The 24,699-nt window shown below is 43.4% G+C and overlaps 1 protein-coding gene across 1 annotated transcript in view; it reads right to left on the reverse strand.

Moving 5' to 3' along the window:
- Positions 1–24,390, reverse strand: part of GRIP1 (glutamate receptor interacting protein 1) — a 227,291-nt gene extending 202,901 nt beyond the window's left edge. Inside the window, exon 1 of the mRNA XM_010561729.1 lies at positions 24,258–24,390. Coding sequence (XP_010560031.1) covers positions 24,258–24,390 — 133 coding nt within the window. The remainder of the gene's footprint in view (positions 1–24,257) is intronic.
- Positions 24,391–24,699: the final 309 nt, after the last annotated feature.

A 24,699-nucleotide genomic window follows, 5' to 3' on the forward strand; every position in this document is an offset into this window, starting at 1 on the left:
TGATCCTTGAAAATGTACCATCTCTCTTCTCTCCAGGACCGCATTCCAAGACACTTTTCCAAGCAGGTTTCTGAACACACCAAACTCTGCCCTCTTGAGGTCCAGGGTTGTGATCCTGCTATTTATCTTGTTCCCTCCTCGCAGGATCCTAAATTCCACCATACTACAGAAACTGCAGCCAAGACTGCCACAGCCTTCACATGCCTGGCCAGCTCTTCCTCATTTGTAAACATGAGGTCCAAGAAAGCACCTCCCCTCATCAGCTTATTGATCCCATGAGCTAGGAATTTATCATCAGTGCACTCCAGAAACCTCCTGGATTACCTGTGCACTGCTGCATTGCTCTTCCAGTAGATCTCAAGGTGGTTAAAGTCCCCCTGAGGACCAGGTCCTGCAAACGTGAGGCTTCTTCCAGCTGCTTGAAGAAGGCATCATGTACCGCTTCCTCCTGATGGGGCAGTCTGCAGCAGACACCCATAACAATGTCGCCTACACCGGTCTGTGCTCTGCTCCTGACCCACAAGCTTTCAGCCAACTGCTCAGCCCTCTGAAGGCAGAGACCCGAGCACCCCCACAGCGCACGACAAGCAGCAGCCTCTCCTCACCTTCCCAGCCTGTAGTTATTTGTAACTGCGTAAGCAATTTCTCCAGTGATAAATTAATCCCAAATGTGTTTCATCTGGAGTACTTACTAAATTAGCAATTTTTAAGTACCCTTGCGATGTTGGTAGATGCTTCAGTATTCATAATCAAATCACAGCTAATACCTGTAACAGGCTGCAGTAGTGCTTCAGCACCACGTGAGAACTGGGTAAGGTGAACCAAAGACAGGCGTAGCTTGCCTTCCTTCTCAGGAAAAAAAAAACCAAGGCAGTAAGCGCTAACCAGACATAACATTTTGGAGAACTGGCATGTGGTTCTAGCACCTGAGCCAACAGGTGTTCCGGTTATTTCCCATTTCTCCCTCTGTGAAAGTCAGAAGAGCAGATTTTAATTTGTGTCACAAATAAGACATTCTGTACACTAAGGCTGATGTTCTCTGTTTTCACTTGTCTTTGCGCAATAACACATTACAAGTGACATCCTATAAACAAAATCATACTTCTTGCCATCAGCCTCAGTTTTCAATATTTAATATCCTTTTTGAGTAACACATTTAGATCTTATGGGCAACACACTACATTGAGACATTGTCTAGGGACAACTGGTCTAGAGGGAATGAGGAAAAAAGAATATCTGTTTTGCTCTACATTTCAAACAGACCATTTTTGTTTTAGTGAGCATTTCCATTTCTGATATTGGCTTTTCCAGCTTAACTTCCTTCTGAGCCATGTTCTTGGTGCAGTGTTTGTGAAAAGTTTGTGAAAAGACCACTGCGATGCCTGGCAGAGTCCTGACAAGGGCCTCTCTCAACTTGGGACATTTGAGCCAAAAGCTGCACGAGAACAAGGCAGGAAATACCTGCACACGGACATTTCCCTTTTCTGACGAAGGCTTTTGGACAGAGACACTTACAAACAGGTTTGGACCCTTTCTCAACAAAAATATTCAAAACACTCTGACCCTCTCAACTGTTAGGGAAGATAGAAAACAGCACAAATTGCTCATGCTTCTAGGACACGCTCTGATATGATACTGGAAACCCTGTGGATTTCCATGTAATTTGCCACATCCCATCATTTGCCAACCAGCTGTAGACTGCATTTCTTCAGTATAACCCTCCACTGCCTCCAACAACTAAAAAGAGCATATATGCTGGACAACACCAGAGCAGAAGTCCACATGATGCTTCATCTTTGCAGGCAAGGTTCAGAACACATGAGCAAATGAATATTTTGACTAAAAAGTGTCCTGCTACAGCTGGATAAAAGCTTGCCTACATGCTTCATACTTCAGCTCTCTCAGTCACAATAATAATTTTATGGTGTCTTTGACAGACAATCTTAAGTGTCACATGACAGGAACTATTTCCTGAAGTTTACATATAATCTGACCTTTCTTTGTTGCTTGGATTTAGGTAAGACAATTCTACTGGGGATACCTTGAGGAATTTTTCTTCACTGGATTCATTTAAAAGCTGAAATTCCACCGGGTTGCAACAACCTTGTCTTGAAATTTAATGTGCACTGACAGCAAACCTGCAGGAGTTTCTTTTGACAATAGCAGGTTTATTACTTGCAGTGCATTTTTGAGCCTCAAACAAGAAGGTGATAGGGAAAGCACAGGCTCACATCCTGCATCCTGGAACATACCGCATCCATTAGACTCTTGTCTGGGGATCATCTATTTCAAAATCTCCTGATTTGAAGCCCATACCAGTCCACCGTTTGGCTAACCAAATGTTTCATGGCATGAAAACAGCTTGAGTCCCATGTATACCTAGAGTATGAAGGTCACTTCAACAGACTAGATGAGTGCTCTGTTTAAGAAGCTTGCCTATGCTAACAAATTGGGCAAACTTCACCCAGGCAAAGGATCCAGCCCTATTTCCAGGCCAACCACCACACGAGGAGGTGCATGCATGATAAGTTTCTTTCAAATATATATATGTATGAGATATCCTTTGATATTTGCATCTAGTTCACAATACCATTTGGTCCAATTCTCAGCGTCGACTCAAAATGTCAAAATTTCTTTTGATTTGGAGTCCACCGCTATTTGAGATTTTTCTCACAACATCTTGTCAAAGCACTGGCTTGCAATACTTCCCAAACATAAAAGTTACAAAGATTTCAGCTGCCAGTTTCGTCACCTTTTCCCCTTACAATCAGCCTCACCATCTTCAATATTAGCAGAGCTGAGTGCGCAGCTCCCTATCCAGACAGCTCCTCTATCTGAAGATAACTGTAGCAATCTCCTTTATGGGCATTGCTGTTAAAACCAACTACTATAGGAAATGACCACTTACTCATTAGGACAGACTTACTTTTTCTTCAACAAGGACTACTGGGATGTACTTTCTGCAATATCCAGATATGCTCTGTCTTGAAAGCGGGTGGTCATGGTCATTTAGCTGTTCCTCATAGGTTGGCGAGTTAGGGAGGATGTTTGTTGCTAATGGGGAAAACACCGAAAAGTAGGTCAAGTACAACAAAAGGTCACCGGAGGGAAACAAGGATGTTCAAGAGGGAATTCAATTCTTCAAAGCATGCAGAAATGGGGGCTTTGGCAGCTGCGGCATCCAAAGACTGCAGTGGGGGGAAAGCAAACAAAACCCAACAAGTAACCCCCCTTGTAGCCACAGAGGAATTTATCTGTGTTAGTCTCTACTACCTGCATTTACATTTTACAAGAAATCACACAAGGTCAGTGCTACTATTCCTAATTTAATTAATAAAAGCATGTGCATTTTAACAAGAATCGGTTCTCCAAAACAGACTGCTCTATAAAACAACTCACTAATCAATATGAGCCCAGTGCTACGCTTCCAGTGGGATACGTGACCGAGGTAAAATCTTGAGAGCAAAGACAGAGTAACAGTTTTTAAGTTTTATGGGGAGTACTTGGAAAACAATTTTAACTGTCTAGAGAACTGAAAATTAGTTTCATATTTACATACCTACGCTGCATGTGTACACCTGTGTGTATACATCCATCTCATGTCCACACCACTCGCTTGGGGGGACAGGGACAGGTTCCTCCCCCATAAAAGCTGTTTGGGGCAGCAGCGCCTGCGCTTCCAGAAACACACAGCGCAAAGGAACGACCGCCTCTGGAAGCACCTTTCCCGTTTGGACCATTTCTAAAACGGCTGCTCAACAGGGCTGGAATGAAATCAGGTAAGCGTTTAGGAAGACCTTTAAGGAGATGAGGAGAGAAAGGATGCCCATCAGTTTCTTCAGCTCAGTAGAAATGGACAGCGGGGTGGGAATTCCCCTCGGTTTGTAGGTTTACTGCACAGTTTGACTTGGCAAATGCAAAACACGACCCGCGGAGCTGGGGCTGGACCCACGTGCTGTGGGGAGGAAGCTCTGTCCAGACCACAGGTTAATACCATGCCCCCTCCTGCAGCTTCATCGACCCCGGCAATTCGTCTCCCCTCTCGGTTCCCACCCCTGAAATTTGGGAAGCGGGGACGTAGGCGACCGAAAGGAAAAAAACGCTCTGAGGCAATGAACTTAATCCCAGAGGATTTCCTGACAGAAGAGCCACTCTGACATGTTCTCGGGGCAAAACCACCGTCACGGCTGGCAGCCGGAGCTCGAGCGATGCCTCGGCGCCGCTTCACGCCTGAGCGGAACGCGCGGCTGCGCTGGGGGGTCTGGGCAGGCAGCCCCCCCCGCCAGCCCTGCCCGCTCCCCCCGCGCGGAGAGGGAAGGGACACGCCGCCTCGTTCTGCTTTTTGTAGATTTTATGTACGTGGGGGTTGACCATAGCTGGATATCTAAAACGTATGGAATTCTATGAGTAAGAAGGAAAAGCAACAAGGGTCAGACTTGAAGGGAAACGCAGGGTACAGCTGCATCAGTGAGAGCAGACAGACCCCAGCGCGCCCTGCTCTGCTCTTCTGCTGCAATGGATGGAACTATTTTCGTCTATTTTCAACGGTATTTTTAACTCTCTCCTCACTTAACAGCAAAGGTTGACAAAACCAAGGACAACTAATTACCGGTTATAAAAGAAAACTATACAAAGTAAACATTGTGAGTGAAAATAGAAGAAAACAACGATCTTCGATATTTTAATCCCTGCTTTACCACGCTGAAAATCTTGTACAAACATGAAATGTGTACAAACATGGATGTTATCTCCAGCCTTCAGCAGAGCAAAATGAAAAGATTTTGAGCATCTTTGCATTATGGGAAATTCTAGCAGAGTAAGGCTTTAAAAAAAAAGTCACCATAATTTCCATTTTAGGTTTGTTAAACAGCCACATCATAACATCTAATTGCATCTTTTTTAAATGTACTTTCTTGCTACACTCAGAGTTGAGACATTTCTCAGTAAAAGAAAAAAAGTGTTTCCCACCGTCACAAAACACTTTCAAAGCCTCAAGTGACAGCACGGTTTCACTGACAAAACTATACAGTTTTGTAGCACACAACTGCCTCTACTGCACTCTATTAATTCTTGCCCAGTGACATTAAAATCACCCTCTGCATTGTTTGTATTTTAATAAACCTCTCCATAATCTGCTTTTAATTAGAGATATTTATACACATACCACACTGCTGGTTCATACCCTTTTATTGGATAATTTTATTTAAATTAGTGTTCAAGAAGCACTGAAAATTCCCACTCCATCTAGCAAGATTTCCTCATTACCACCGAAAGCTTTGATTTCTGCAAACCTGCTTACAGTGTCCATCACTGTGACTCAATGTATCCAAGAGCTGAACTTTAAGACCATAGAGAATACAAGGAAAAGAACTGTTAATTCATTGCACCCGAATACAAATCCCAGCGTTGTGCTTTGGTGTGGAGGCAGGGGTTTTTTTAGCTTTAAGAGTGTTGTTTCTCCTTATTCCTTGGGCCATAAAATAGTTCTTCACAACGGGCTTACTGTCAAAGCCCTGCCACACACTCAAGTAGCGCAATGATGCTGAACCCATGGCTCTCCAGAAGTGTACATCCAACCGGGCGCTGTGTCCCAGCTGCCCCCTTCTCCAGGAGCCTCTTGGGCAAAGCCTGGCTGCCTTTGCCCACAGTTGTGGTCCACGTCCATCTACCAGCAGGTGCTGAGCACACGTCGGATGGAAGAGCAGCTACCGGCTCCCTCAGAAGGGGGAAAGGTGGGAGCTCGGTGTCACAGCCAGAACAAAACACTCCTCTGTATTTGAATTATGTCTAATAAAAAATACAAAGTAATCTGTAATTTTATTAGACTTAATTAGTAACTTTGTGAAGCCCTGGAAGATCAACATTATGAACAAAACTCATGGGGAGACAGGAGACATGCAGCTGTGCAGTAAAAGGAATTCTTTCATTACGTTAGTATATTGACTAATTAGATTAAATATGATCTTTGCAGAAGTAAATGCAATCACTCTTACCTGCTTCAAAGGCCTCTTAGTCGGGCCATGCTTCCACTAAGTCAAATCGACGTTGACGTTGCAAAGGTTTTTGTACACTACTTATATAAGGTTATGGGCAACGCTCACAGGCAGACGATGTTTCTAAAGAAGCATACAGCTTCTGAGAGATCAAAATGTAGCTCAGAAAACACGGTCACCACAGATCCTACTGCCTTATAATTTGCCTTTTTAAGGCCGTTGTCTTTTTTGATGCTGGATTTGTGACAATTTGGATCATTTAGAACTTCAGTTTCTATTTTTTTCCCCAGTCTTTTCAAGCTGCGCAACGCAACTGCCGTCTCTGACATGAGAAGCTATGGGAAATAACAAATGAATACAACCTGGCAGCTTACCCTGAGCGACTCGAGTCCTCAAGGAAACAACGCTGTCTACTGAGAGCGTTAGTAGCCCTCTCTAGCCCATTACAACACGGATCCTCTCAACAGAATTCCCCTGCCCACAGCATCTCCCCTCAAGCACCGGGTTGAGCCACAAGCTTGTGGGAAGCCCACTACCAAATTTTATGTTCTGGGGCCCTTTCTGACCTGTCTACCCCATGACTATAAGCCAGCTGCATTACACAAACATCCACTAATATGACTGCTTTATCGTAACGCATCAAGTATCTGCCTCTCTCAAAAACGGGGTATTATGAAGAAGCTGGAACAAATGTTCAGTGAATTAATGCTGCTCTGGAGAGCACTGCAAGCCACTCTAGACAGCACGCTGCCCCGCACACAAGTGGATTTTTAGGAACTGAGTGATTTCTTTCTTCCCAGAAAAGCCAGAAGACTTTTCTTAAAATATCTCAAGTGCGTGCGTGTGCACACCCACACACAAAGTATAATTCGCTGCAGTACAGGATTAACACCAACAGTGCACAGCCACAGAGACCTCTGTTAGTGCGAAAGATTTGCTGCTTCTCCACGACCACAATCATGGAAAGACATGCTACAAGTCGCAATTTCAGATTATTTGTATCGCACGTAGCTATCGGAAATTTCTTGCATCACCACGTCTGAGCCTCAAACAATCCATGCACACTTGCGCACATGTGCATAAATGAGATATTGTACCATTTCAATACCCTTCCACAGCACAAGCGTACCTTGAACGACCTCATGAACAGTTAAACGTGCAACTAATACACAAGAAACACACTGAAACCACCAAACCCAAATCTACCATCCAGCCTCACCATGCCAAACGCAGCTCTCTGCAACCCAGGCATCGTCCCTGCAACGTCTGCGATTCCATTGGAGTGGCACAGGGAAACCACGGGGGAGCGACAGCGGGAGCTGAAGATCTGGCCCTATATGTTTGGGTTCACTTCTGAAAAGAAGAAAAGCAATCTCCAAGCAAGATGTGTATTTGGTTTAACCTCTTTAAAATGCTCCTTATAGCCGCTGCTTGTAACAAAGTCCAAGCTGAAGATTTTGCAGCAAGAACGTTCAAAAGGTACCTCACCTTCCAGTGCACCAGCATTACTATTACATTACAGATCTCACCACGTTAATCATTAAGAGCCTGGTAACTCATGTTGAGAGAGAGGTATGATAGCAACGCACGGATGTATTCGCTGACATTTAATATAGTCCCTTTGATGAATTATTAAATCTCTGAAATGAACTTGGTGCTTGAAATGGCTTTTCAAAGCATCCAGTATTCCCATTAGCAAATTAACTTTATTCTCAACAGTTGGCATTAGTTGCTTGGAAACAATTACATTATTTAAGACATCTAAACACACTGCATTTAATCCACCAACCCCCAAGCTGGTTTCCCCCAAACTGATAGTCATTCCCTGTGCAACAGATTTACATATTTTTGGTATTCCCTATGTAGCCTGACATTAAATTTTCAAAAATAGCATCTTTGCAATCATTGAACCTGTACTTGATTTCACTCAGTACACCCAGCCATTTTCAAAGTCGTAAGTAAGAAGCATGAAGATTGCTCAAAAAGACAATTCAAATTTTACAATTTTTTATATATATAAATACATAAATAAATGTATCTCACTCTCTCTCTCTCACAGACAAAATCTCTACTCAGGCACAAATACGTGCAGATGAATATAAATTATTCAGGCTAGCCAATCAGTCAGTACAAGAAAAGGTAGTGAATCAAAACACTAAACATATCTAAGGTAAAAATATAATAATTGCAAAGTTGTTTGGTTTTTTTCCCTTAATTCAGTAGGCGTCTAAAAAAAAAAAAAGTAATTTCATACAAACAGCCAATATCTAACCACTAGTAATTAGACAAGGAAAAACTCACAGCTATGAGCATTTTACAACTGTAAACAAAGAGTAAACGTACCTTGCTGACAAGAAGAATTAACTGTTTCTGGTTTTCTTCCTCACCATTTTCAGCAAACTTTATTTTTCCTATAAACGTTTTTAAATGCACTCTTCCCTAATTCTCAAGAAAGCACCAGTTAGGTGAGTAAGCGCAGGATCTGATTTGACCCAAAAAGGCTAAAAACAGGAGCTGCTGCATCACCGGTGCCCACGGGGCTTTCGGGAAAGGAGATGAGGGAGAAGAGCGGCAAAGCCAGGAAACCCCACCAGCCCCTACCACCACCTCAACCGCGGCAGCTCGGCGTAACACCGACCCACGTGGATCTTCAGCAGTCGGAAAAGCTAGAAAAAACCAGGTCTAATTCTTGGCCCACCACAGTCCCTCAGCAGACCAAGATAGGATGTGGCTGAGACACCAGAAGGAAGCTCTGGCCTCCTGCTGGACACTGTTCACGTCTGCTATGGCAGTGCTCCAAATCCGTTCTTTAATTTTATACCGTTCATCAGGCCTGCCTGAGGGTGTATGTGGGCCAGTTCGTTTAATTTTTGTAGAAACAAATCTCATTCCCTCACATTTTTCGACATCTTGGTTTCAAATTAAATAAAGCGAGGAAGTGAAAACAAGTCGTCGTCTTTCTCTACAATAGTGGCAGCCCCACTGGTGGCTTCCTAAAAACAAGGTTCCCAACACAGAAATGCCAAAACATTAATTTTAGGCAGCTTTAGGTCTTAGAATACTTGAAAAAGACAGGCTGACATTTGTAACTAATTTCATAATTCTGCATCTCTGAATGGCTCCTAGAGTTAAAGGTTATCCAAAAGTCACAAACCTTTTCGCCAGAGTAGACTCACCATCTTGAGACTGACACACACTGTTCTGTACAGAAAATAATACACAGAGGGGGAAAAAGCCCATCTATTTGCATTCATTTGCACGCTTCATAAAATCCTATGTAGACAAAACTGTTCTTAGCCTTCCAAATCATCAGTATGTCAAGATAAACCAAAGCACACACAGAAACTGCAAAATATTTTGTCTTCAGTAGGACTATCTGATGTACCCAAGGAGAAGGCAGCCTGAGGCCAGACTTGGTGCTAAGGTACATCTAGGAACACAGTGCTTATGGCTGCTGATGAGCAGAGATGGGCATCGACACTGTCCTGTCTCTGGCACCTCCTCACCCAGTGCCTCTGCTGCCATTTTCCACCATAAACAGCAGAAATATATAGACTGTCAATGAAGTAAAAAAAAAAAAAAAAAGCACAAAAAAAGCACAAAAAAAGTAAAAAAACCCCAACCAATTTTCCCCTACACTTCAATCATTCTTCAAGAAATGACAGGATAAGATTTGCTTCACTATTTATCAGCAATTAGTAAATATTAGTAAAAGAAATTGCTGGTGCCCCACATGCCAAGTGCTGTCCGTAAGATCGTGAGCAGCACAGAAGTATCAACCCCAGGGGACAGACAGACAGCCTGCTGGGGAACTGACCTGGGAGGAAGATGTCCCCAACACACGCAGGATGGAAGAATGTCTTCATGTCGATTAAATATTTATTTTCTTACTCCCTACGGCAAAAATACAGAGCGGGGGAAATAATTTACAGACAGAAACCCAAAGATGTTTGAAGTGGCCATAACCCTTGAGGATACAGGAACTTTGCCTGTTACGGAGGTTGCTCATTTTTCCCCCCCTCGACAATTCAAACAGGGTCGCTGTGTGGAAATGCAGCTTATCTACACTTGAGGAGCAGCATAAGGGGATTTTGTACGTGCTCTTCTTGAATAAGTTTCTGCTCAAAAGTAATGATTCCCGCACCATATATATACACAGACACACACATACTTGAGTCGAAATTTCAACTTCGAGTGTTTTTTCCCGTAATAATTGCTCTCACAGGAGAGGCTCCGAGGAAGGAGTGCCCCCGCCTGCTCCCCGCCGGCCAACCCCACCAGGACCTTCACACAGCAAGGGCAGTCGCTCGGTTCTGCATTACACTTCAGTCTAAAACCGCAGAGACCAAAGCTTTGTATGTTTGATCTCTGCGCTGCAACCCTAAGCTCCAGACTTAAATGATTTTTTCCACAGTGACTGCACCTCAGAAGTCCGCTGCGTTGCAAGTTCTTCGGGTCCTTCTTTTCACACATCTGGAGAAACAACACTGGGCGGCTCTAGCAGAGGGATCAATACAAACACACAGCTAATCTTTTGCCGCTTTCCATCTTTTACACCCTACCAAAAAACTTCAAGCTCTCACCTCCCCGCACGTGCGTTTCCTACATACACGTACAAACGTGCTTAGCTGTCCAAAATGCAGTCTACAACTTCAGCACCCCCACTGGCCTCCACACCAAAGGGAACACACATTTGTTTGCTTGGATTCTGTAGCAGTAATTGGCTTCCATACAGTAAAGAGCAGCAGTCGGGTCTTCTCTAAAGCTCCACCGGAAACCATTTTCCTCCGAGTGAATAAAAATACAATAAAATAATAAAATCACTGTACTTGACAGGCATTTGATATTTACTACAATACATCTATCTACTTCAGTTTTTGCTTCAGTGGAACAGCATTTTGCAGCCAGTGTTAAATAAGCCTCACTTCCCCACCCCCCCCCGCTTCCCCACCCCGTCCCCCAGCAGCATTACAGTTTAAAACATTGTCATTATTATTACAGGTTAAAATTTTAAATTTGAAGTGAAGGCTCATGTATAAAAGATATTGGCAAGAATAATTGCCTTTTTCAAAGAAAAGAAATCAGCAGTAAACTGTATTAATCAATGATTATTGAATTCTCTGCTCCAGGCTAGTGGTTCCTGTCAACAGTGGTCCTTCAGACCCAGGTTTTCCACTTCAGCTTTAATGAACAAGGCTGAAATCATGCATTGAAATGAAATAATGCAGAACTAATCAACTGGCTTTGTTTTTGAAGTATGAAAAATTTCACTTGCGAACCAAAATGAAAAAAAGCCGCGCATGCTTACAAATTATCTCAGAGCAAACAATCCAGGGATGCTGATCTCTCAGTCAAAATATCTTTTTATCTCTGCCAGAAAGTGGAACAGAGTACAAAAACACAACACAAACAACAAACATTTGGAAGAAACTCTTAGAATTACTGTTTTATTCTACCCATACACTCCATTTTCTTTAGGGTTCACTGCTACAGACCCTTATATCTAACCTCTGCCAGTGGGACTGCTCACACTAATGGAGTTACCCGCACGCCCGGCATTTGCAGGACCAAATCTTCGGCTGGCCTACAGCAAGGCACTGCCAAGACAAGATAAAACCTCACAAAAACCACTGTCAGCTCTACAAATCTGCTTGATAAAATAAACACCAACCAGGAAAAGTGCAATCACTGCAGACAGATTTTTGAGAGCTTTGTTTCCCATGCAGCAGCTATAAATAAACAAACAAATAAATCTCTCCGTGCATTTTAAGATGCACGGAAAAACACATTAAAACCCAAGACCGCAATCTCTCAGTAAGACAGCTGAATTTGCAGATGCAAAGGCTATCTGAACTTCACTTCCTCTGCTTCTTCCCCAGACAGCTTCCTATTCGCATTTTTTTTTTGACCTAAGTTTAAGTTAAGGCATCCCCAGTGGCCTCAGGTCAAGCCTAAAGGCAGCCCGTACACATCTCGAGCTCCAGACCACGCTGTCACACCAACAACAGACCACCCTCCTGGTCTGCTGAGCAGCACATACAATTCGGTTTAAATAAGCAAGTAGAAAGAGCAGCTGGCAGCCACAATACTAGTAACTTGTGCTTTTTAAAAGAAAAACACATATTGTGGACCATGAACAGGAGTTTTCCGCTTTGTATTAAAGACACGCATCTATGCATCCATCCTTTCTAGTCCAAAAGTGACTAGAAAGCCCTTGCTTGCACGAAGGTTTAAGTAGCTGCAGATGGGATGTGTTACCTTCCTTTGCAATATGATTTGATTTTATGACAAAACTGCAAGGAAAATCTTTCTTAGATTGTAAATTCAGGGGGTACTGTCTACCATGACTGTATTTTTCAAATACTTTAAAGGACTTCAGGATATGTGAAGAGAAAGGGCTTCCAGGCTTGTAATTCAGAAAATTCATGAAATTTCCACTTTGAGAAAACAAAAATCCCCAATAAAACAGGGTCACTCAATTGCCCAAGGCTCAGTTGAAGAATTAAAGAACTACACACATCAGCAAAGGGGAGGGGAGTTAAAAAAAAAGATGCCACAGTACACAGCAGGCTGAATGCAATACCAAAATACCAAAATGTGTGTTCTTTCATAGGTATCATCACCTAACCTCTCCCTCCACGCTATGGTCCTTGTTACTTTATTAGACTGGACTTCAAAAAAGGACAAATTTTCCAGATTCCACAAGCTGAAATTAGGAGCCTACAGGCTGATAAAGCATCCAGTGATCTTCTAGGAAGCCCTGATCATTTCCAGTCACTACAGTATTCAAAAGAAAAACTCAGGACAATTCACCTATTAAACTATTACAGGTTTTTAAATACAGCTGGTTTCTCACATTCTTTTTAAAGTTTAATTTAGCTATGCATTTAAAAAATATAAACTGCTACCAAGATAACATCAACAGTAATCATAGGAACAATTTTAACTGTTTAGAGAAGCAGTTTAAATGAGCAGAAGTGATCATGAGTGTTTATTAATTACCTTCTGTAGGTTACTCAAAATCAAGTTAAAATTCTTCTCCTTATTTGTACATGTCCCTGTATCAGTTAGTGGTAGTTTACATATATCTAAGGCCATAAAGCTGCTGCTACTTATCATCCATTAATTAATCATATAAGACATACTCCCCAAGTCATCAAGACTTAGAAGACGTTTTATCACAGAGATCACTGACCAAAACTACATTTCCCTTACCTGCAAATTCACTGACAATTTACCAGTGCATAAAATACCAACATACTGAAGCTATGTAAGAATGCGTTCCAAGCAATTACTTTCACAGAATTTTAAAAATTGTCTTAATGAAATATTGTGAGAAATAGAGAGCTTGAGCATTTTCTGTATATCAAAACTATTTTCATACAACGCAGCAGCGTGTTACCTTGGCCACCTTCTCTACTCACATTGATGTAACCTCCCGAATAATTATGCCACCAGCACCGCATTTTTGTAACAGACTTAAACCAACAGCTAATAAACTTCTGTCATTATCTATGAGAAAGAAAACAACCTACTGTGAAGGGACATGTGGCTGTAAAAAGCCCAATTATCTGTACAGCACAAAGGACCACCAACTCCAGGCTGTAACTAGAACAGCCTTCGACAGTCTTGCTCACTCTCTGGAAACAATTTGCATGACACAATCTGCCCTACAAAATCCACAGCCCTTCAGATGCTTTATAAGAGCCCAAGTTCAGAGAAGTAGTGAAAAAAACCAAAAGGAACTAGAAAGGAGCACTGTTTTCTACCCACCCGAGAACAAAACACAAACACTGAATTGCAAATCAAGTTGCAATCAATAAGCAAATCAAGTCCCAGTTACAAAATGGTAACGTTCAGCGCTTTCTCCATCCCTCGCGATACGCTCAGGAGCAGCGGTATTTTAAAGGGATGGCCGCACTCTTTCCCGTAGACAAACCTCTCCCTCCCTGCCCTCCTGTGCCCGAATAAGCCAGCAAAGATACGCGTGATGGCCGGGAGAGCAGAGGGATGTTATCAAAACCCACCACATCCCTAAATATTCTTCTGGGTTCGTAATTATGTTTAGAGTATACCAAGAAAAACGTAAGCAAATCATTACTGCCCTAAGCTCGAGAAGACTTCTCTCTTTTTCCCAGGCAGGGTACGGCACAAGCGAACGGCAACAGATTCGGAAGTGCTGGGGGTCCCTTGCACAACTCCTCTGGGAACCTTCTGGGAAGCCCAGGTGAAAGATGGGCCAAGTTACAGAGGGAGCACTTCAGAGACTACCAAAGCGTCACTAAACTCCTCGGGATTTCAGCGGGGTCAGCAGCTCCACCATCTTGCTGCACTCCATTTAATTACTGATGGGCAGTTACAGCCACCAGCCTGAACAGCTTTGGTCTCTCCGTTTCAGAAGTCGCTCCCGTCTCCTTTTAGCAATGAAAGGGAACGTAGCACTTTCATGACAAGCCACGTGAAATTCTACCACCACTCAAAGGAAAATCCGTGCTCCTGCTTTCCGAATTGCAAATGCCACTGGACGTATTTAGATTTACTGACAACTGACCTGAGCACTGCTGCTGGCAGCCCTCTGCCAGGGATCCAGGCTCTCTCCCAACTTTCCTTCACAGGCATCTTCTAATTTCCCCTAAACTAGGCTGTCAGGCGCAACATCCCTATCAGACAGCGTGGCAAAATCCCTTTTGATTTCCAAGCGTTCAGCGCAGTACAGCTGGCACCGCAGCCCGCAGCTCCTGCTGTGACTCATCTCTTGTTGACTACACAACTTCACTGGGGTCCTGCAAATGGGGCGCAGGTAGCAGGTCAGCAGGGCTTTACGTTATTTTCTACTCTAACCTGCAGAAAGCAAGAGCAAAAAGCTAATATCGCTCTGTATTTAAAACGTGTATTTGTGTACCACTCATTTTTTACTGCGTTTATTTGTAACACATTAGGAATCCTTTGGTTTTTTTTTTTTAAATAGAGATGCTACCAGCTGACAGAATAGCAACAGGGTGTATTGGTGAGCCAGGAGTTTCCCCCTCTGAGAGAGGGACAGTGTTATCCAAACAACATAGACCTGAGCAGCCACAGACCTTCTTAAATTGCAAACAAATTTGAACCCACCACCTACAGAGTTAATACTTCACATGGTATCTGCATACTTTTGGTTTCACTTTCTTTTTCATAGTTTCATTCAAACAGTGTTTCCCCCAGAGATGTCTTTAATCTCTCTTTTCTCCTTTCCGCCTTCCACAGTCCTCCTTTCTTCTATAACCAAGGTTCCCTCTCATATAATCACATAATATTTGAGGTGGGAACAGCTCTCTGGAAGTCCTCTGGCCCAAGTCCCCTGCTCAGAGCACAGCCAGGTTTGAAGTCAGATCTCACTTAAAGAGGTAGATCAGGGTGCTTGCAGCCTTGTCCAGTTAAGGTTTTAGTATCTCCAAAGAAATTGCTCACTGTCCCATAAATATCTTCCCTTCCACCTCTGTCCTCCTCCACTCCACACCCAAGCAGGTACACACAGGTCTTACAAGCACCAAGCCTACACCTATGAGCCTAATTTTGGCACCTGGAAAACCACCTCTGGTGGCCAATCTCCGGCATCAGCTTCACGCAGAAGACGTGGTGTCCGTGTGCCTTGCACAGAGGCTCCAGACTGTATACGGTGTCCAGCGAGTACAGAACAGGCTGGGCAAACCGGAGGGTTCATTCCTCGCTTTCCCTCGGAGGGGCTGCAGGAGCGGAGCGGCGAGGTCCCCTCCGCACGTTCCCACGGGGCGGTGAGACCTCACGCCTCCTCTAGTTTGGGCTCTTCCCTTGGCCACTTTTCCAAGGAGAGTTCTCCTTGAACGTCTCTCATCACCTGTTCCAAGTGCCCAGGGAGAGCCAAAAAATAAACCCGACTCCTCCGTCCCACAGCTGCCCACAGTGCTCCCAGCATCAGCACGGGGACTGTACTAAAAAATGCACTTGAAGTGCTACGGGTGTCATCAGACCCTATGGCCACTCACCTAATTTTACTTCTGCCACCAAGGAGATTTTGGTTCATTTACAGTGAGTATTACGTCGGTAACCTGCCATTATGGAATTTCCACTGCATGCTAAAACCCAAGGAACTGCTGCTCCGTATTCTCTACTACCCGCACACGCACACACAAACCATTAACAAAGCAATCCGCAAGCTGCAAGCGCCAGATTTGAGAATGCTAGCAAGCCTCAATTCGGCCTCCTTTTGCATATGCATTACAACACAATCTTTAATTACATGATCTCCTACTTTTTGCATGAGACCTTGTCTCATTTAATGCCCCAAATAAATGATTTTAACTACCCCAAAAATTATTCAAGACCTTGCTTTCCCCTCATTGCTCGAAGTGGAATTCCATGCCTTAGTTCCCACGCACGATTCATTCTCTCCAGACAGACAGTTTCTTCCTGAGCTCTTCTACGGTGCTCATCACCATAGCATTCGAGAGCTTAGCAAACACTAATTTACTTTCATAGCATACTGGAGAGGTACCATTAACCTCATTTCATAGGTGGAGAGCTAGAGCGCAGAGAGATTATCATCAAAGGTACGCAACAATTTAAAGGTTGCAGCCTGAGATGCCTTATGGCTGGATTTTCAGAACAGTCAGGCTTATATAATTTTTTTATACATACAGAGCATACTTCCCCTGGCATGCTGCAGCAACTCGTGCCAGATATCTGCAAATTCAAGCTTGCAAGTCAGGGAAACCGAGGGATGAGCCCCGATGGGAAGGGTGGTGGGAAGGCCAGGCACACGCCGAATCCATCACAAGCGCCACAGCGAAACCAAGCACATACTCCTTCATTAAGGACTCATTAAAGAGAGGCCAAATTAAGGTTCTGTAGGCACCCTTAGTTCTACTGCCTTTTAAATTTGGAGTACGCGTCCTCAGAACTGCCAATAGTCTTGCATGCTGATTTGTGTATGGTTTTCTGGGTTTCAGAGGGAAACTAGAAAGTCCTCCGAACACAGTCGGCAGCGTTCAGGTGCCCGGGTCATCAGCAGCCTGGTCGTCACAGACTCCCGCACCCAGCCACAGCACTACCCCTGCTCTTTTCTGCTGAAAAACATTACACGAAGCTGCCTAGTAATTTCTGCACATATGACTACCTAATTTGCCTTATACAAATACTATCTATGGTAAACAGGTGTTTATATTCATGCTGATGATTAATTATAGCTGCTGGGGTGCCCTGCTGAAGAAACACAGCAATCATTCAATAAATGTTCATAATCTCATCAGCAAGGGGCTTATATTGTTGTTTCCTACTTTGTTCCACTAATTGTTTTAAGTTTTCCATTGGAACCGAAAGCCAGTATTAAAACTGACACCTCAGTAGTTGCTTATACCTCTCTCTTTAATCTTAGTTCATAACACCTGATGTTTCATTCACTTCACAACATCCGAAGGGAAAAAATAATTGCATCACTACAAGTTCATGATGTAAATTGACAAAGTCATGATTAAAACCATGAACTTACGCATCATTTCAGGAATTAGCAAGTCCAGATCTCTCTAAATTTCATTGTTTGAACCTAAATATCATATATTCTAGGTACACTAAAATATAAAGGGTGCCAAATTCTCTAAAACGCTGAAGGTACAGCCTCACACCAGCAGCCACTGTAAGAGGAGGAAGGCCTATAACAAATACATTTCTTGAGCAGAGAAAATCAAGATCTTTAATTATTCAGTAAAGAATAGGACTGGAAAGTAAATGAAAGAAAAGTAGCACAGAAATTGTACACTCGTAATTGCTAGCAGAGAGAAGTGTTTACACTTCGTGCAAAGAATTATATAACTCAGGTCTCATTATTTCAGTGATTTAAAATAAATAAGCTGGTTTCCCTCAAGTAACTCTAAAGCAATGTTTTACCATCCATGCTCTGTGCTGCCCCAGCAGTCTAAGGGCCACTTGTAGAAGAGCCACAAAGGGTCATTTAAAAAAGTAATCCTATCACTAACAAACTTAAACTGGCTGTTGCACCACTGCTTTAGGAAAAAAATGTAAAATTTCTGTGGAAAACAGACAGAAATACTGAAGAACTATAATCCATTAATAAAAATCTCCAGGGTCCAATAATCATGAAGCAGTCATTAAGGAGAAGGAAATAAGAAGCTTTAATAAACTTCAGCTATTTTAAAAAAGATTATTTTCATTGTGTTTTCAAGGCCTGCCACATTCTCTGCTCAAGTCACCAAGCCTTTTTTCTAGGCTGCAACAAATGTATTACCTTTAGTTTCAATGAAAGCCAAGATTTTACTGCACTGACAAGACAAGATCTGTGACAGGAGGAGACACTCTCCTCCCCCCCCAAACACACACCCAATTAAACTGCAGACCAGCAACACACACTCTTTGTAAAATGAAAAGCGGTTGTCCTGCATTCCTCGCCCTTAAGATCAATTAACATCTCTGCAACCCAAGCTACAGATATTCAATGCCCTTGTCGCCACATTACTCATAAAACCATTAACTCTTTTACAGCCCCAATCAAATCCATGAGACTGCTGCAAACAAGAACTATTTGTACCAATTTACGAAATGGAGAAAATCTTGACAAGAGTGATGCTGCTACTGGCCGTAGCATTACAAAACCATAGGCATATCACTTCCTTTGGTGTTTTGTCTTAGTGCTATTTCAGTACCAAGTCTCTTCTATCAATATTTAATACAGCTTTAAAGCCACCCAGGCTATGAAATGCAAAGACATTCGTCAGTAAGGTTCTGGCATCTGAGGGAGTTTCTGCACCATAACACTGAGTTGTGTTGGTGAATAATGCCCAAGTGGAGTTTTTCTGCTGATATCATCCCAAATAGCGTATTATATACCAAATATTCATTTTGGACTTGTGCAAAGCATTTGACACTGTCCCGCATGACATCCTTGTCTCTAAATTGGAGAGACGTGGATTTGATGGATGGACCACTTGATGGATAAGGAATTGGCTGGACAGTCACACTCAAAAAGAGTTGTGGTCAACTGCTTGATGTCCAAGTGGAGAGCAGTGACAAGCGCTGTTCCTCAGAGGTCGGTATTGGGACCAGCACCATTTAACGTCTTTGTCAGTAAAATGGCCGGCAGGGTTGAGCGCACCCTCAGCAAGTTTGCCGACAACACCAAGCTGTGTGGTGCGGTCGATGCGCTGGAGGGCAGGGATGCCGTCCAGAGGGACCTGGACAGGCTTGAGCGGTGGGTCTGGGGGAACCTCATGAAGTTCAGCAAGGCCAAGTGCAAGGTCCTGCACACGGGTCAGGCAATCCCAAGCACAAATACAGGCTGGGCGATGAGCGGGTTGAGAGCAGCCCTGAGGAGAAGGACTTGGGGGTGTTAGGGGATGAAGAACTGAGTATGAGCCGGCAATGTGCGCTCGCAGCCCAGAAAGCCAGTCGTGTTCTGGGCTGCATCAAAAGCAGCGTGACCAGCAGGTCGAGGGAGGGGATTCTGCCCCTCTGCTCCCCTCTCCTGAGCCCCCACCTGCAGTACTGGGTTCAGCTCCAGGGTCCCCAACATAAGAAGGACATGGACCTGCTGGAGCGGGTCCAGAGGAGGGACACGAAGATGATCAGGGGCTGGAGCACCTCCCCGATGAGGACAGGCTGAGAGAGTTGGGGTTGCTCAGCCTGGAGAAGAGAAGGCTCCAGGGAGACCTTGTTGTGGCCTTTCAGTATATAAAGGGGGCTTGTAAGAAAGACAGAGAAAGCCTTTTTATCAGGGCCTGTAGGGGTCGGACAAGTGCTCACAGTTTTAAACTGAAAGAGGGTAGATTTAGATTAGATGTAAGGAAGAAGTTCTTCCCTGTGAGGGTGGTGAGGCAGTGGAACAGGTTGCCCAGAGAAGCTGTGGCTGCCCCATCCCTGGAAGTGCTCAAGGCCAGGCTGGATGGGGCTTGGAGCAACCTGGTCTGGTGGAAGGTGTCCCTGCCCATGGCAGGGGGGTGGAACGAGATGATCTTTAAGGTCCCTTCTGACCCAAACCATCCTATGATTCTATGATTTCAACTAATTATTCCCAGATTTCAGTCAACAAAGAGGACATTTTCAACTCTGAGTTATATAAAACTTTCAGGTTTTCCATTTTACCTTATTTGCTAGGCTAGGAGTCAAATACCTTACCTTCACTTTCCAATGATGACACGGGGAGAGAGATGGGACAATTAATGGAAAGAAGGGAAAGATCATTACATGCATTTTGGAGGCAAATTCAAAGAGGTTATTGTCCTAAAACTGAGGAACCAGGTGATTCTTACACAAGAATTGTGGAAGTATTAATAAAGGGCATCAAGCAGAAAAACGATAACATGACTTTACCACAGAGACACTATGTCAGACTACTTTGTCTAAAATATCAATGCTCTTGTCAAACAAGATATACTAGGCCTTGACAAAGGATAGAAGAAATTATTTGTGGGACTCTGAGTGACTAAATGGAACATTTTAAGGACAGGGCTAAAAAAATAGGACTTTTCAGGTTAGTGGGACTTTACTAGCAGAATTCTTTAGACATTGGTTTTTGGGATCATTCTTCAATATTTTCACTGCATCAACACAGAAAATAAAATCTCTATGCCAATGGACTATGCTGCTGACATCATGTTGGGAGGAACAACATAACAAGAACCACCACCAATGAAAACACAGTACCTTTCAGGAGGAGATGGATTACAGAAACGAGAAGTAACATAAATGAGACAAAATTTAACAGTAAGCGTCCACAGCAATGCCCTCTGGACCCGCATGGGCAGATCGTGACAATCACATTTTGTGCAACCTGCAAGGTTCCAAAACCGTTTGGAAAAAACCCAACCCCTTCCAAGTGTTTTGCTAAATAAAAGACTTAGTTGTAAAATCAGACTGGGGTGGAGGAAGAAGGGGGTTGTGTTTGTTTTGGTCAGAGGTGACCAAATCAGGCTGGGTCCCAAAACCACCTTCCTGCTCAAGACTAGGCTGAAACTCAAAGGTCTTGGCAAAACACCCTGACTCCAGAGAAAGGACATATGTCATTTTTGGAAGCATTCCAGGCAGCTCTGCTACACAGCATTCCTGACGTTCACTATCAGTCTTGGTAATAATATAACAAGGGGCTTTTTCATGCAAAGCCTCATTAAAAGGAACAAGTTGAATGGCAGTGCCGTAATGCTGTGCAAGATAAATATAATGCTTTTTAAAGCGTTTTATGCAATAAGCACCAACTTGTCTGAGTAGGTTGGGTAGCAATTTCATCACCCACTATGTTCACACTGCAAAGTCTCACTGAAATGAGTATGACACCTGCACTACTCATGTCAATATGTGTTTGCGTACCAAAATTATTTTAGTTATTCTAGCGTTACATAGCACAGAAAGAGACTCTTCAGAAAGACAGGAGAGGTGATGTTGCATGTCAAAACAAGGATATCCATCTAACTGAACCCAAATGGATGAAATGTCCAAGCAAAAAGACATCTGACTCGAGAGCTGCGGTCTCTTTTTTTACCCGGGGAGCTTTAAGCGCTACTGCACCTTCCTTTCATCCAGCTTTGTCTCAATATCACAGCTAATGTGGTCGTCCACGACAAAGCTTCAGAGAAGTAAAGACAGTATACCTAACAGCAGGAGCTACAATATCCCAATATCCAGGCACAGCTGGGCTGAGGACAAACTAAAGTCACCTTTTCCCTCTGATTCCCAGAGGCCTATTCTATTTTTAACTTTGTTTTCTTTCTGTTTGATCCTTTGGTTATTCTAATGTAGTTTCTGCATTTTTCCATTAATTCTGCCTCCATACAACACTCTAAGCAATACTACGAAGTGGGGAAGAGAGACTAACAAGCTCATAAAGCGATTGGCTCAGACTTCAAATGCACTGGCTAACTGGATATGTAACTCATAAAGGACGACAGAGGACGGCTGGATAACAATGCAGTGAGAGGAAACTAAATCTAAAAAAGCTCCAACTCCACTCAATTGAATGAACAACAGGTCTTTGATTTCACTAGCTCTGATATTCTGAAAATCATACCAATATATACGATCTTATTCTCAAGCAGGCATTCTTCTAAGCATACAAATGAAGAAGGAATGGCTAGTAAAAGCTCTGCAATTACTCTAAATTTGCACTGTAAACAGCATAACACCAAATCATAATTAAATTAAATATGAAACATTTCATTGTCCCCATTACATGAAATTCAATTTCAAGGAGCATTTATAGTAGCACCAGCAGCATCTTTTCACATTTTGTACATGGCTTTAAGTAGCTACCACACCTATCGAACCAAAACGGTGACACATACAGCACACGGAAAGACCAGACAAAAGAAGCACTTGAGGAGCAATTGCATTTGATGTGGAATCTCTGTAAAGACTTCATGGCTCAAATCTCCTGGGACATGTTAAACTGCAAGAAGTTGCAAACTCCTTGTGCACCCAACTCCATAGGACTGTGCACTATTTTGACCATTCAGTCTGAGGATTGTGATCACTGTTGTGCACCCCACTTCAAAACCTGACACAGCTTCATCCAGTATGAAATACTTATGACCTCCACAGGCTGAAGCATGTACTATCCTTTTATTTTCTAAGTAGAATAAAAGGAAAAACCTATTAAATATTTGGCTCAATCTTAGTGCCCTACATTAAGTCAAGAGTTAATAATTTATTAATCAGCATTCAAGAAATCTTTATTACATGTGACAGTTTTTGGAGGGGTTTTGCTTTCTTATTTAAAAGACCTTCAACAACAGTCAGCTAAGGAAATATTTTGACATACTGCTTTGACACGTTCCTTTGATTTGCATATTAAAGCAAGAAAAAGTTATGTGCTTTCACTAACACATATCATTTTCACATTTTTCAGGGCTAAGTAGATTTAAAATTTTTAGTTCTTGTGTAGAAGATTTTATGTTAGTGTGTTACCTGTTATGACTGTATTGCCCCAAAATAGGTCTTTTTCTTATAAGAACTCCATCTTAACAACATAGATAAATTGTAAGACTATCAGCATGCTAAATTTTCTTAAAAATGGAAAGAGATCAAGATTGTATGAAGGGGAAACCCAGTAAACAACCAAACACCCTATGTTAGTTTACTTTTGGAGACAGGCAAGCATGGAGCACTGGGAGAAAACCAAGAAGAAAATCTCTTGCTTCCTAATTTTCCACAGGATACCAGTACTCCGGTGCTGCAAGGCACAATCGCATTCATCGTTTTGTCTTAAAACAGATATGAGGTTCTTATGATTTATTTCAGCAAAGTGGAAACAAAGCCAAACAACGCAAAAAAGATACCAACAGCCACTCAACAAAGTGCAGAACAACAAAACAAAGTGCATCAAACTTCAGCTGCTCAACGAAAGGCACAGCTTCACTGCAAAGCTCCCAAACCCCCGGCCAGAACAGCAGAAACCTTTTAAAAAGGTGATTTCTGTGCATGACCGGTTGTACGGCCGACACCTCGCGCTGCCAGCGCTGCCCAATACCCGGGGCAGGGGCTGAGCGTGGTTTCCCTCCCACCGTCCTGGGAGACCTCGGGGCACGTCCCCCCCTCCCGGAGAAGCCCAAGGCAGTCCGGCAGCTCCGAAGCCTGACGGGTAGAGGGGACAAACCCGAACGAGCTGCAGGGAACAAGGCATGCTTTGCACAGGCTTCCGAGCAGGCAGTTTATTTTGGTTTGGGGAGAGCTGCTGCCGTCACGTGAGCGTAAAGCAAACAAAACCCACCACGTAATTCTTCACGAGTGGTCCTGGACCTGCAGCGGGGAAGCAGCCCACCTGAGTTACTACCAAAAAGACCAGGTCACAGCAGAGGCTCAGAGGACTGGCTCTCCCTCGGTAATACCCATTAATCTCCAACTTAGCGACGAGGGACTGCTGTCTTTATAGAGCTTTAAAAATATCCACCCGGCTTTCCAAAAGCACTCTGCAAGGGCTGCCACCACCCTGTCGCTTCTCAACACCAAGTGTTACAACAAAAGGTTTCCAGCAGACTCAATTAACTGCACCTGAAATCTCACCGGGTTTGCAGACAGACCCCGCTTACTTTGAGAGCAGCTGTGCCACTTCAGCTGCTTTGTATTGTTCACCAGCAGTCACAGCCAGATAAAGCCCTATCAGGGACCGACCTTTTAATACTCGCGTGAGGCTCAGATTCTAGCAAGGGAGGGATATCGTTTGTGTTTTGGGGGCTTAACGTTTTTTTAAAAACCTTAAAAGCATAACATTTATCACAACCAAAGGAAAATGAGGTTATGCAAAATACTTACTTCGAAAATGCTCTGAGGCATAATAGTAGACGTCCTCGTAGCCCTCGTGGTAATCCTCCTCCGGCCGGTACTTTTTGCCTTTTCTTCTTCTCGATCTCCTTATCTGCTTGACGAAGCCCAAGAAGCGCTCCATCTCCTTCCTCAGCAGCACCAGCCGGCAGCCCCCTTCGCCCTCCGCTTCACAAAGAGCTGTCCCAGCATGAACCGACCGCAGGCACCGGAGCAAAGCTGCAGCCTCCGACCAGCCGCTCCGGTACTGCTAAGAAACCCCTCCCTTATCTCAGCTCTGACTAGGAAGCATATTGTTTTCCCTTTTAAAAAAAAAAAGGGGGGGGGGGGGACTTTATCAAATCTACTGACTAGAATATTTCAACATGAAAATAAAGGAAGAAAACATTAAAGCTAAAGGAGAAAGTCAGGATTTCAAGCAGTTATTAAACAG

Source organism: Haliaeetus leucocephalus, unplaced genomic scaffold, assembly GCF_000737465.1.
Source record: "Haliaeetus leucocephalus isolate CR32 unplaced genomic scaffold, Haliaeetus_leucocephalus-4.0 Scaffold151, whole genome shotgun sequence".
Classification (NCBI taxonomy): Eukaryota; Metazoa; Chordata; class Aves; order Accipitriformes; family Accipitridae; genus Haliaeetus; species Haliaeetus leucocephalus.